General features: G+C 44.7%; 1 protein-coding gene across 2 annotated transcripts in view; it reads left to right on the forward strand.

The window, feature by feature from the left end:
• EFCAB11 (EF-hand calcium binding domain 11) overlaps positions 1–15,045 on the forward strand; it is a 123,391-nt gene that overhangs the window by 4,580 nt on the left and 103,766 nt on the right. For both annotated transcript variants that reach the window (XM_036429234.2, XM_036429253.2), the window contains exons 3-5: positions 2,625–2,670; positions 12,676–12,777; positions 14,205–14,295. In XM_036429234.2, coding sequence (XP_036285127.1) covers positions 2,625–2,670; positions 12,676–12,777; positions 14,205–14,295 — 239 coding nt within the window. The remainder of the gene's footprint in view (positions 1–2,624; positions 2,671–12,675; positions 12,778–14,204; positions 14,296–15,045) is intronic.

A 15,045-nucleotide genomic window follows, 5' to 3' on the forward strand; every position in this document is an offset into this window, starting at 1 on the left:
GAGTTAGAAACATCGATGAGAGAGAAGCATCAATCAGCTGCCTCCTGCACACCCCCCAGTGGGGATGTGCCTACATGCCCTTGACTGGAATCGAATCCGAGACCCTGGAGTCTGCAGGCTGAAGCTCTATCCACTGAGCCAAACCGGTTAGGGCTGGATTTTATTTTTTAACCTAATGAAATGTTTATTGACTGCAGATCACTAAACAGTAAAGTACTGATTCAGTAAATCACCTATATACTTAATCATTTGTACAGTGAAGTTTTATTAAATAACACTTAGGTATACCCTTGGTAAAATTTAACAGGTTTTTACTTTTATACTGGGTTGAGGTTTGGGGTTTTATTTTTGAGTATTGCTTTTGAGCAAATGAAATATTTACTGAATGCTGGTTATGAAGCAGTAAAACACTTATATAATAAATCACTTATACACCAATACAATTATTTATATGATGAAATTTATGAAGTGTTCCTACTTAATAAAAAGAGCATTTGCTACTTGCTAGAGATATAAAGGTGAATAAAACATAGACCCTACTTTGAAGCTGTTTACAATTTAATGTAGAGAGACTTATAAAACTATGGTAAATACTAAGATAGAGAAGAACAGAAAGTGACGGGGACAAGAGGAGGCAACTGTAATAGGAGTCCTGGCATTGTTTAAAGGAGCTAGCTGGCCAGTGTGCTCAGTGGTTAGAACATTGGCCACTGCACCAAAGGGTGATGGGTTTGATTCCCGATCGAGGGCACATACCTAGGTTGCAGGATTGATCCGGCAGCTTTTCTCTCTCTCTCTCTCTCTCTCTCTCTCTCTCTCTCTCTCTCTCTCTCTCTCTGCACACACACATCTCCCCCTCCCTCCCCTTCCACTCTACCCTACTCTCCCTCTTTTTCTCTCTCCCTCCCTTCTACTCTCTAAAAATCACTGGGAAAAATATCCTTAGAGGAGGATTAACAATAACATAAAATAGACTGGCAGAGCTAGACCTCTGATAGGAAGTGTCTGGGAGCGCGTGGTGGTGGCGGGAGCAGTTGCGCCCTATGGTTGATTGGATAAGGTGGTGGTAAGAGAGTGGTGGGACACCAGCACTGAAGCAGTTGTGATGCCACTAAGTAAGAAGATTCAGGGAAAAGTCAGTGCGTTCAGGTGGGGGCATGCTAAGTTTGAGGAGGCTATGAGCGTGCAAAGTGCACTCACTCATTAGATGCTGTGCTGGTGCCGGGGTTACGGTGGTAACGACCTGCTCTTAGATACAGGAATCCGAATGGGTGGAGAGGGGAGGACTAGGGATAGATTGGAGACTCCTCCGCTTCCAGGTGGTAATGCAAAACAGGCAACTGGATGGCATTGCCCAAAAAGAGTATGCGGAGTGTGAAAGGCAGTAGCTTGAGGGTAGAGCTTTGGGGGTGTACCAACATTTGAGGGGAGGCAGGGGGCCCATGAAGAAAATGTAGTCAAAACCATCTGGGGAGCCAAAGCTGGTTTGGCTCAGTGATAGTGCATCTGTCTGTAGACTGAAGGGTCCCAGGTTCGATTCCGGTCAAGGGCAGGTACATTGGTTTTGGACACATCCTCGGTGGGGGGTGTGCAGGAGGCAGCTGGTCAATGTCTCTCTCTCATCGACGTTTCTGGCTCTCTATCTCTCTCCCTTCCTCTCTGTAAAAAATCAATAAAATTTATTTTTTAAAAATAACCATCTGGGGGAGGCAAGAGGAACCAGGAAAGTATTAGGTCTGGATTAATCAAAATAAAAAGAACTAAATAGAGAGCTAGAGATACTATCCAAGGTAGAGATATATGTCAGGTGCTGCCAAGTTCTAATTCTATACTGTTTACACTGTATTTTTCAATATTTTAAAAATTGATTTCAGAGAGGAAGGGAGAGGGAGAGAGAGATAGAAACATCAGTGATTAGAAAGAATCATCAATAGGCTGCCTCCTTCACTCCCCCTACTGGGGATCGAGCCTGTAAGCTGGGCATGTGCCCTGACTGGGAATCGAACTGTGACCTCCTGGCTCATAGGTCGATGTTCAATGACTGAGCCACGCTGGCCAAGCTATACTGTATTTTAATAATTAGTGAAAGCAGGTCCCTAAACTTCATATACAGTATGTTCTCAAATATGTTTAAAATGCATAGACAAAAAAGCTAGACCAAAATGTCAATGGTTTTCATTGGATGGCTGAATTAAAAATTTTTTTCTTCATAATTTTTTATATTTTCAAGTTTTCAATATGTTACTTTTACAATTGGGGGGAGATTAAAAAATAAAACGGTTGTCACAATTTCTGTATTTGTGTAAAATGGAAAAGTTAACCATTCGGTTATGCTACCTGTGTGACAGCCAGGTTGATTTCACACACCAGAACTGTTTTGGTCAAAGGAGTGAAGTTTTGGCGTCATTGGAGTCTGTAGCAGATGAGAGTCTGGTCAGTGAAAGATGCTGATGAAAGAGTAACGTGACTGTTATCGCTGTCTTGTGACACGACTTGTCTGCAGGGCTCAACGAAGTGGGTTTCTCATAAAAGACATCCTGTCCCCACACCCTACGAATGAAGAACTTGCGCCGTGAAAACATTCAGTGAAATGATGCGCCCTATTATTCTTTCTTCTTTTCTAGATAGAAGCCGATGCTGTGATGTCTTCAGTGAATCCAAACACTTCCGGTAACTCATGAAGTTAATATTAAATTTTTAGTACTCTTATTGAGACATTTATGAAACCAAAACTAAGGGCAAACATGGAGACTAATAAAACATTGTGTTTAAGCACATCTTCGTTTTGTTCGGTTTCAAAGAAGTTTTGGTTCTTTTCATTGAGATTAATTCATGGATTCATAAATATACACTGAGTGGCCAGATGATTATGATCTCTGCACGCATAATAATCTGGCCACTCAGTGTATTTGTGTCTCAAGTGGGTACCAAACGTATTCTAGACTTTTGCTGGAGATCAACCACCTATTTGCACCTATCAACCAGTGCAAAGGGGAAAGCTGATCAGGTGCACAATTTATAGTATTTTTGATATCAAATAAATGAGGCACTCAAGAGAAGTACACTGAGTGGCCAGATTATTATGTGCTCAGAGATCATCATAATCTGGCCATTCAGTGTATGCTTATTTTAGGGAAATGTTAAGCCATTGAAAAGCGTAAAGAAAAAAAAATGTTTGCTTATCATTTCACCATCCAACGGATGACCTGGGTTTTGTGATGTGGGCAGCTCAGGCGGCACTTACTGAAGAGTGGGGGAGACTAAGAGTTCAATTTTTAAATATATATATATTTTATTGATTTTTTACAGAGAGGAAGAGAGAGGGATAGAGAGTTAGAAACATCAATGAGAAAGAAATATCGATCAGCTGCCTCTTGCACACCCCCTACTGGGGATGTGCCCGCAACCAGGGTATGTGCCCTTGACCAGAATCGAATCCAGAACCCTTTAGTCCACAGGCTGACGTTCTATCCACTGAGCCAAACCGGTTTCGGCTTAAGAGTACACTTTTGAGGAGATGCAAGCCATGCAGGCAAGACAGCTGGGCTGTGTGACTCTGGAACTCAGAGCAGAGCTGTGGGCTGGAGAAACGCATTGGGATCATCAGCACGGAGAAGGTTGTGCAGCCATGGGAATGGACGGGACCACCTCATGAGACAGAGGGGCCTGAGACCCTGAGGCACTAGAACATCACATGTCAGGCAGAGGATGAGGGAATGGAAGCGTTTGGAGGGGTAGAAGGGCAGGGGGAAATCAAGTGTGTTTGCTCCAAAGCCCAGAGAAGAAGGTATTTCCAGGAAGAGGGTGTGGCCAGCCCTATGGGATGCAGTGGAGAGTAAGTAGCATAAGGACTGAAGAGGATCCCTGGGTGTTGGCAGCCTGGGGGGTGTTTGGTGACTAGCAAGAGCAGTGTTAAGGGTGGTGATGGCAGAGGCTGGGCTGGGAGGTGAGAGAGTGTGAGTGTGAGAGTGTGTAGCTCGGTCTTTCAGTAGGTCCAGAGGGGGCTGTGGATCAAGAGCGATATTTGCTTTTTTTTGAAAACATGAGTCTAAGCTTAGCAGAATGATCTAGAGAAGAGGGAAAAGGAGGATGAGAGAGAAAGGGAGATGAATACCTGTAGTTTGAGGAGATAGGGGCCAATGCATGCTATAAGATTGGCTTTTTAAAAATTACTTTTTTTAAAGAAACAATGTAAAGTAGTATAGAGAAAGCTGTAGACCCTCTATCCAGATTCACTTAATATTAACATTTTACCCCATTTGCCTTCTCATTTGCACTTTCTACTCTCTCTTGCTGCACTGTCCATAACTACACTTAACATTGTCATAAATTTACATTGATACTATATTTTTATGTAATTTCTTGTCTATATTCCATTGTCACTTTATTATTATTTTTTTGCCTTTAAAAAAATCTTAAAAAATTGATTTCAGAGAGGGAGGGAGGGAGGGAGGGAGGAAGAGAGAGAGAGAGAGAGAGAGAGAGAGAGAGAGAGAGAGAGAGAAACGATGGATATTGGCTGGAATTGAACCTGGGACCCTTCAGTCCTCAGGCTGACGCTTTATCTACTGAGCCAGGCTGGGTAGGGCCATTATTACCCTTTTAGAACAATGAACTTATTTTGGTTTCATGTGTAAAAAAGAAAAAACTCTCTAGGAACTTTTAACCTTTAACTTTGAATGATGGCAAAATCAAAGAGATTGATTTATCATAAAGGTGATTATGGACTGTTTGACACAGTCATGCTATCCAGCGTCAGTTCGATTGAAAAGTAATTTGTGGGTGCAGAGGTGAATGGCCAGTTGGCTTGTGTGCTTTTATTTATTACTATCCTGTCGGATTTGTTTTGAACCAGACAGTTGACTATTAAATATATTCTTTTTCTAAATTTAAATTTGCATTTTTTAGTCTTTTATGTTCTATGTAAACATCTAAGGCCATGCTATAACCAGAATAACTAGGTTTTGTTTGACTTAAGATGTCGAGTGACTTCTTAGTTCTTTTCTATAATTAGGAAACGGCATATGCATTAAGGTTTCCTTTTCTTGAAACTATAATCCTAGGACCATTTTGTGGTGTGGCCAGATATTCATCCCTGAATTAATTTATTTACCCATTTAGAGGATGATAAGTTTCATTGTTGGGATAGGAAAAAAAAAATTAGGAGACACAGACATTGACCTAAAGACATTTAAAAAAGATACAATACAAGGTAGGGAGGATGAATACGTAGACAAGAAGACCTCTAAGGGTACAGGGGAAGGCCACCCTCCCTGCACAGGTGTGGGCAGGACCCGGATGTGGAAGGATGGTGGGATTGGGAAGGTGAAGAAGCAAAGAAGAGAACATAGTGAGTGAAGGAACGCAGTGTCTACACCAGTTGGGAGCTTTCCCACCAGCTCCTGGTGCTCTCTTTGTACCTCCCGCACCAGAGTGGATGTGGAACTCAGCATGAATTTAGACATATCCCACACACTCCACTCCTATAAAAGTCAGTCAGCAGACTTTGCAGAGGCATTTTGTTAATGGTACAGAGGAAGGGGCTTTATCCCTCACTCTCCACAGCTGGCAATGGCAAAGGCCAGGGTAGCTCTGTTCCTCTATAGGGGTTCTTTTTGCCAACCTCCCCGGCAGAGTTTCTCAGACAGCCTCTTCCTTCATGGTGCCCATCTTTTTAAAAATTAAAAAAAAAAGATATTTTTATTGATTTCAGAGAGGAAAGGAGAGGGAAAGAGAGAGAGAAACATCAATGATGAGAGAGAATCATCGACCAGCCGCCTCCCGCATGCCCCTCTGACCGGAATTGAACCTGGGACCCTTCAGTTCCCAGGCCGACACTCTTATCCACTGAGCCAAACTGGCCAGGGCCGCGGTGTCCGTCTTAGTGGCTGAAATTTCATCTCCCAGATCCCCGTCCCTCATTTTACAATACCCCACTTCTCTGCCCCCCATCCGATTCACATACCCAGAGCTGTTGGCTGTCATCTATATATATAAAAGCCTAATATGCCAAGTGTCCCCTTGGGAATTCGACTGACCAGGAGTTCAATCCCTCACTATGATGTGCGCTGACCACCAGGAGTGGTGCAGAATTAAGGGAGGCCCTAGCTGGCAGCTGGCAGCTGGGGAAGGGAGACCCTGGCCGGCAGCTGGCAGCCTCTAGGGACCCTACCTGGGCCTCTAGTACTGTTAATAATGAGTCCTACATTGGAATCCACACCCTTGTAATATTTTTACCTCCTGCACTAGTGAGGGGTAAGGAATCATGAAGCTTCAAATTCCAGAATAAAGTATCAGGACTTTGCACTATTAACAACAAGGAACCTTTGACGGGTTATGGGTAGGAGATGCACATAATAAAGTAGGTAATGCGTCCTATTTGTGTTTGATAGAAATAAAGTTTTATTGGTTCAGGTTTCTCTAGTCTACTATACCCTGTTTTACTCTTTCTTGTCAATTTCCTCCCCAAGATATAGTAAAACTTGATTTCTTCCATTAAGGGCGATTCTCTTCTCTTTATTCCCTTACTCTTGTACAAGAAACTGAAATATTAGTTCCCTGAATTTTCTTGCCCATTTTACTGTGACAACACGTCATGGATGCCACTTTCACCTTCTGTCCTTACTATATTTTTATGTGCACACATTTTATCCTTTTTTACCCCCCTTCGTGGCTTCCAGAAGTCATAATCTGAATTTTATTTCTCAAACTAGAGAAGGCTCTCATTATACCTTTTAAAAGATAAGCCTTTTAAACCCTCATTTTCAATCTTTAGAAAAATTAACATGTGGCATAATGAATGCAAGCCCTCCCTTTTCTACTAAATCTAGGGTCAGACTTACAGTCTTAAGCAATTTGGCATTTTTATTGTTTTCTCCTTCATCCCCCAGGTTTATTGCAGTTTCTAATTTAAGCTCTTGTGACGGCCAAACCTAGAACAGCGCTTCATTTTCCACAGAGTTTCTCTGTGTGCATGGACCCTGAAGCTTACACATGTGAACTATACACACAAAAAATCTACACGTAATGAAACTTTCAAGGAAAATATTTGTATATTTTTATTGGACCTTTTGAATATATCCATCTTGTAATGAAAGATGATTACCTTCCTAGGAAATTGCTTAGAAGCAAAAAAGAAAAGAAAAAAAAAAAAAGAGAGAGAGAGAGAACATTTCCTAGTTTGTCTCTTTATATGATACTAGAGGCCTGGTACACTAAATTTGTGCACTTGGCTGGGGGAGGTCCCTCACCCCAGCCTGAGCCCTCTCACATTCTGAGAGCCTTCAGATGATGTTTGACTGATGCTTAAACCCTCAGTCAGACATCCTTAGTGCTGCTGCAGAGGCGGGAGGGGCTCCCACCACTGCCACTGTGCTCACTCAGGGCTTCTGGCTGAGCAGCACTCCCTGTGGGAATGCACTGACCACCGGGGGGTAGCTCTTGCATTGAGCGTCTGCCCCCTGGTGGTCAGTGCACATTATAGCAACCAGTTGTTCTGCCGTTCTGTTGATTTGTTTATTAGGCTTTTATTATTTAGGATATCTATATCATAGGCAAAGTAGTTTGGAAAGTAAAATATATGCATTCATTATAAAACATGAAAAAGGTCCATTTTGCTAAGAGTGGTTTAAATTATTTATTGATTGTTTTGAGAGAGAGAGAGAGAAGCATAGATTTGTTGTTCCATTTATTTATGCATTCATTGGTTGTTTCTTGTAAGTGCCCTACCAAACCCACAACCTTGGTGAATCCGGATGATGCTCTAACCAACTGAGCTACCCGGCCAGAGTCGCCAGAAGTGGTTAACCGGGAGGGACTGTTTCCAGTGGTGTGGAAAGTGCAGAGACTAGCAGAGTCTAGCAGGATTTGTAAGATCATTGGTCCCATGGTTTCTAAGGCATAATCCTCAGCCCTGGGTCCTGTTGGCCAGGGAATAGTGGGGAGACCACCTCACTCCAAATCGAGTAGCTGTTTTCATGCCCTCTACACATTATACACAATAGGTTTCCTACAGCTTAAAAGAAAAAAAAAAGTCTGCAAACTACTGATAGAACTCAACTGCCCAGGTGATTTCTGAACACCTTCTGGAGACAGATTAATAACAAACTCAGATAAACACATTGTTCTGTGTGGTTCCTGACATTTTTGTGATCCTCATCCTATATAATAAAAGGCTAATATGCAAATCAACCGATCAGCAGAATGGCTGGTTGCTATGGCACACACTGACCACCAGGGGCAGATGCTCAATGCAGGAGCTGCCCCTTGGTGGTCAGTACGCTCCCACAAGGGGGAGCTCCACTCAGCCAGAAGCCGTGGCAAGCATAGCAGCAGTGGCGGGAGCCTAAGGATGTCCTACTGATGGCTACATCCCTCGAGGGCACCTGACTGGGAGAGGGCACAGACCGGGCTGAGGAACCCTTCTCCCCCTCGTCCTGTGCACAAATCTTGTGCACTGGGCCTCTAGAGTAACTATAATAAAGTGCGTTTAGGTGACTGATTAGTGAACAGTGTGCACAGAAGACCCAATGTTGTGTTTGAAACATATTGTATCCCTCCAGGAGTGGGTACATGTTAGCGTGGGTAATGCACGCTTCATTGGCAATGAAAGCCGATGGCAGTAGAATCACTGAAAGTGTTCGTGAAGTGACGTGGTCATTTTAGGTTTGACTGTTGGAACAGCAGGTGGCGCTAGTGGGAAGACCTCTGTTTCTAAGCCATTTAAAGAGCAGCAAGATGCACAAAACTTACCTTCATGTGTTTGCACTTCAGAGCTGCAGGCAGGAGCGGCAGACCGTTCTGCATTGGCTTTGAAAGGGATCGCGGTGCTAAGGTGTGAGAGCTACGCCGAATGCAGTGTGAGAGCAAGCCAGAGAAGGGGCTTGCACTTCTATGTGGGTTGCCATCGAAGTTTAAAACAAGTTAAGGGCATGTGGGGTATCTGCCTATTATTTTGTCTACTCACTCAGCACACCTTAATGAACGCCTGCCTGTGTGCGAGGTGTGGTGATAAGCACTGGGGATAAGATTTCAGACAATAACCAATGCTTTCCCTCAGCATGTCTCAGGCAAACGTGTGGCCAAATAATTACCATAGGATGCAACAGAGTCTATGCCTTTTTTCTTTTTAATTTTCCTCTTGTGATGAGAACTTTGTTTAAAAAATATTTTTTTATTGATTTTAGAGAGGAAGGGAGAGGGAGAGAGATAGAAACATCATTGATTGGCTGTTTCCTGCATGCTCCCCACTAGGGATCGAACCCATGACCCTTGAGTCTGCAGGCCAATGCTCTATCCACTTAGCCAAACCTGCCTGGGCATGACTATGTTCTTGTTGAGAGAGACAGTCATTGATGTGAGAGAGAATATCAGTGGGAAAGAGAAATACCAGGGTTGTCCCGACTGGGGATGGAACTGTCAACCTGGGAATGTGCCCTGATTGGGGAATCTAACCCACCACCTTTTGGTGTATGGGGTGATTCTCCAACCCACTGAGCTACCTGACCAGGGCTGGTTATGTCCTTGTTATAAATACAGGGCTGTTGGGTCACAGAGGGAGAGACTCAGTTGAAGGAAATCAGGGTAGTCTTCGAAGAGGAGGTCAGGCCCTCGTTGCGTCTGGAGGGAGATGTAAACATTCACTAGGAGAAAAGTAGAACATGCATCCTGGGCTGTGCGTCCAACATGCGCACAGGTATGGAGCTGTGTGTGAAAGAGCTGACGGTCTGGGGGAAACGTCGGGAAATTTGCTAGGGAGGTTAGCAAGGTAGACTGAGGTCAGATTGTGAAGGGACTCCTAAAATAATGCCACGGTCAGTGAGCACATTAGTCAGGAATTCCAGCTAGTCTGGACGCTATTTAATTGATTAGCTTTTGGTGTTTGTGAAACGCGTTATGGATCATGGCATGATGACTTCAGTTTTAAATATGTTCTCTGCTCACAAGGGTGCATGGATGAGAAGGAAGCTGTATCCAGACATACATGGGGGAAATGCTACATGTGCTAATTCCATGCAATGCATAGGTATTGAGCACTCTGGTAGGTGCTGGGAGACAGGCCTTGTTGCCTAGAGCCGTGGATGGCAAACTGTGGCTCGTGAGCCACATGTGGCTCTTTGGCCCCTTAAGTGTGGCTCTTCCACAAAATACCATGGCCTGGGTGAGTCTATTTTGAAGAAGTGGCATTCGAAGAAGTTTAAGTTTAAAAAATGTGGCTCTCAAGAGAAATTTCGATTGTTGTGCTGTTGATATTTGGCTCTGTGGACTGATGAGTTTGCCGACCACGGGGCTAGAGCATATGGCTTTTGCTCTTAGTTGTCTCCAACACATCAAACACTTAAATCCAGATCACAAGTCTCATCTCAACCCAAATCCTGCTCTTTCCCAAGTCTTTCTCAGCCCTTCAAAGGACTCTTATTGACATCTCTCTCATTCTCACTTGCCTCATCTAACCCTTCCTCTGCCCTGAAACAGGTCCGGACACCTTCTTCTCCTCCATCCCCCCTGCCAACATCCTAGCAACATGTTTCTTGCCACAGACTCCCAATGGGTCTCCCTTTTTGCCGTTCACTTTCTTTTTGAGGCAAAAGCCAGGAAGACCTTTACAACATCTAAATCAGATCATGCCACTTCCCAGTTCAAACCTTTTATTTTTTATTGACTTCCTATTGCAATTTAAATGAAAACCAAACAACTTCCTGTGGTCCACAAGGGCCTGCCCACCTCACCAGCCCCATCCTGTCTTGCTCTCTCACTCACTGCATCCCAGCCACAATAGCCTTTTCCCATTTCCCCACTTCTCCCGCCCTGGCCTTGGCGCCTGCTATTTCCACCGCCTGGAATGCTCTTCTTCCCATCCTTCAGCCTCTTGGTAGTTTATCATTTAGGCTTACATATTACCTGCTCTGAGAGATCTCTCCTAACCGAGTCCACTCGGTAGGAGGATTCCTGGGACTCTCTGACCGCCTCCCTTTTCCCCTCATTGCACGTGCCACAGCTTATAATTATGTGCACGTTTGCATCTAAACCCGTATAAGTCATTGTGCTCCCCACCAGCCCAGGTCCTCCCTTGGGACTGGAATCCGGGTGTTCTCTTCTCCCCTCTCTGTCTAGAGCTTGACACAGTTCCCGGCACACAGTGAATCCTAGAGAGTTGTAGAAGCATCGTTCCAACGCATAAAGACAGACGGGCGTTTCTAGTTTCTAAATCTCTAACTACAAACAAGAACAACGTGGGAAATTAAGAAAACGATTTTCGCCAAAACCCGTTTGGCTCAGTGGATAGAGCGTCGGCCTGCGGACTGAAAGGTCCCAGGTTCGATTCCAGTCAAGGGCATGTACCTTGGTTGCGGGCACATCCCCAGTAGGGGGTGTGCAAGAGGTAGCTGATTGATGATTCTCTCTCATTGATGTTTCTAACTCTCTATCCTTCTCTTTCTTGCTGTAAAAAATCAATAAAATATATTAAAAAAAGAAAAGAAAACGATTTTCTACTTTCCCTCCCACCCTTGGAACTGTTTGAGGAAGGGAATCCAGCTCTGTGTGACCTCACCAAAAGGAAGAGGGTGCAGGTTTTTTAGAAATCAGCACATGGTTTTTGTGTGATTTGGGGCTATTTTTAAGACAGTGATATTTTATTTAAAAATGGAAATCCTGAGGTATAGAAATGAACTGCTCTCTCTTTTTTTTTATTTTATATGCAGGGCTCAGGACACTAAGATGTTTTAACTTCTTGGCTCGGTTCTTTAAACCTATTACAAAGATCACATTAGAATTCATTTTCACAGACTCTGTGAGCACAGTACCCAATCTCATCCGATCCTGCTGGGCTCTTTTATTATGAGAGTCACGGGAAGCCGAGCCTGAGGCTGCAGAGCCGTCCCCGGGAGGACCCAAGGCTGGGGACCGTGCCAGCTCCATTGTTTATGGAATATTCTCTCCGCTTTTATCTGTGGGGTGCAATTGGTATTGACTTTTGAGAAACTACTTCTTTGCCCCGATCTCGCAGTGGGAAGAAAAAAAACCCGCGGTAATGACATCTGGCTAGGAAAAAAAGGCATCAAAGCCGCCGAAGGAAGGAAAAATCATGAGACCTTGTTTGATACATAGTTTGGGCCCGTCTGTGAGATCTGTTAAAGGGACGTGTGTTACATTTTTGCAAGGTCACCATTCTTTTATCCCTAGGAAATGCCCAGTGAAGGAAAACTGTCTATTGTTGGGTTTTTTGTTTTGTTTTTTTTTTTCTATTGACTGCTGGTGTTGGGCCTCCTTACCATTTAGCGAAATGTTTTTTGTTTTTGTTTTTTAATATATTTTATTGATTTTTTTTACAGAGAGGAAGGGAGAGAGATAGAGAGCTAGAAACGTCGATGAGAGAGTAACATCGACCAGCTGCCTCTTGCACACCCCGTATTGGGGATGTGCCCGCAACCAAGGTACATGCCCTTGACCAGAATCGAACCCGGGACCTTTCACTACGCAGACCGACGCTCTACCACTGAGCCAAACCGGTTTCGGCCGAAATGTCTTTGATTTTATAAGTCTTTAGGGATAAATACTGTTCACCAAAATCAAGATAAAATTTGTGACTTGTATTACCTTTTACTTATGTTTGTGTGTGTTTTCTGGAAGAGTAAGGCAGTCATTTTTGATAAAAATTTCCCCCCCTACTTTTAGGTCTAACACTCGAGGAGTTTTTAAACATTATAAGGAAGAAGAAGGAAGCTCAGCTGTACCGGAATGAAATAAGACACATCTTCACAGCTTTTGACAGGCACTGTAAGTCTCTTCAGAGTGTTTTGAAAGTAAAAATTGCTGTTAAAGAACTGTGAATGGGCACATATACTCAGTACGTGAAATTAATATACTTGGAAGTTTCTTTTACTGTCCTCATTAGCTATTACCCTAGACTTTGGTGTAAATTTTTTTTTTCCACCGTGATTTTAATTTCTTGACCTTTACCATGGATAAAATAAAGTTAACAGTTATATAATTGTACTTAGTGGTTATAATCCGGGCAACAAAAGGGCTGGCCATGTGGGGTTAGAAGTCACCTACACATGGCATCTTCTTCGGCTCCTGCTGTGACCCACGTTTTACTGGAGGAATGGTTTTCCCATACCGGGTGTGGCCGAGAGGAGTGGCTTCAGGTCCCCCTACACCCCATACCTCTCACACAGGATGAAAATGCTCATGTAGTCCAGGTTCCGTATCTTGGCTGTCATTATGGCTTCCCTCTCAATATGATCTATACTAATAAAAGGGTAATATGCTAATTAGACCGGGAGACCTTCTGGATGTCCTTCCGGACAAAGCCATAGAGGTGGGGCCAAGGCAGAAGCGGTTAGGGGCAATCAGGCCAGGAGGAAGGCAGTTGGGGGTGATCAGGCTGGTGGGGGGGCCAGTTGGGGACGATCAGGCCGGCGGGTGGGGGGGGGGGGTTGGGGGCGAGCAGGTTGGCAGTGGAGGGAAGTTGGGGGTGATCAGGCCAGTAGGTCGAGTGGTTAGGGGCAATCAGGCAGGCAGGCAGGTGAGTGGTTAAGAGCCAGCAGTCCCGGATTGCGAGTGGGATGTCTGACTACACAAGGGGTCCCAAACTGGAGAGGATGCAGGCTGGGCTGAGGGACACCTCCCGCTCCCCCATGCATGAATTTCGTGCACCAGGCTACTAGTTATATTATCATTCTAATATCAAGCAAGAAAAAAAAAAAGAATTTTGAAGAATAAATAGTTTTGGCAATTTACAAAGACTTGAAACTGACGCTGTTACTGCAGTGTGTGTCTCTACAGTCCTCTCCCTGGGACTCAGAGAGTCTGAGAATGATTGGGCTGGAAGTGGGCTTCTGGATCACCCCACACTGCACTGAGGGAGAGTACAACTGGATTTGTAAATTCTCCCAATGGGACAGTCTCAGATTCCCTAACATGGACGTCCTTCTGGACAAAGCCATGGTGGCGGGGCCGAGGCAGAAGCCGTTAGGGGTGATCAGGCCAGCGGGTGTGTGTGTGTGTGTGTGTGTGTAGAGACAAGTTGGGGGCGAGCAGGTCAGCAGTGTCCGGAAGGACGTTAATGAATGTAAAATCGACCATACCTTACTATTCTTTTCCTAAGAACATATTAAAGCATCCTGCAAGGTTTATGGCTGACGTAACAGTTCACAGGGTTAATCGAGGTAAGCGAATGTTTACATTTTGTTTTCAAATAGACCGTGGATATCTAACTTTGGAAGATTTTCAGAAAGCATTCAAGCAGGTGGCTCCCAAGTTACCAGAAAGGATAACGCTGGAGGTTTTCAGGTAAGGCCCCCAGCCCCTCACGTGCACCGCCCCTTGGCTTACCATTTCCTCTCACACGTTTTCGGTTTCGTGGAGAACACCTTTTTATGCTGATTTCTTCGCGAATGATCCCACAGTGTATGATCATGACCCGGAGAGCAATTATTTACAGTTAGCTCTTCATGCACTGATGCCCTCGATGCTGGGTGCCTGCCCACCTGGGAGGTGCGTGAGAATGGTAGGGGTGGGAAAGGGGCAGGGAGAGAGGGGAACTTGCTTGTGTATTTATGTGTCGACCGGAAACAAGGAAGCTTTGGTGTGTAACATGGATGCTGGTGTTCTCCCGTGGTCAGTGTTTCATCAGACACGGGCGACGCATACTCTCCAGAGAGAGGAGTTGCTATTGCTTAAGGGATGCCACACACTCCCTCCCCCCACTCCTGCTCGTCGCAGTGCATGCATACAGGATAAAGTAGATTTGAAGAGTATATTATGTTACCTTTATGAACTAATGTGGACACAGTGGGCACGTAGCTTGAAAGCAGCCTCTGTTAGGAAGCCGCCGATGGAAGGTACCGCGCTGACATGAGAAAATGGCTGAGCCGCGTCTTCTGTGACTGCCGGCGTGAGCCCGTCCTCACCTGTGGCCAGGGGTGTGCGTAAGGGCGCGGAGCAGCAGCAGGAGCCAGAGACCCCGAATAGCACAGCCCAGGAGAGGTGGCGGGCAGTGGACGGCTCCCACATAATCGCGGGCAGTCAGGGCCGATCCGA

This window comes from Pipistrellus kuhlii, unplaced genomic scaffold (genome assembly GCF_014108245.1).
Source record: "Pipistrellus kuhlii isolate mPipKuh1 unplaced genomic scaffold, mPipKuh1.p scaffold_m20_p_1, whole genome shotgun sequence".
Taxonomy (NCBI): domain Eukaryota; kingdom Metazoa; phylum Chordata; class Mammalia; order Chiroptera; family Vespertilionidae; genus Pipistrellus; species Pipistrellus kuhlii.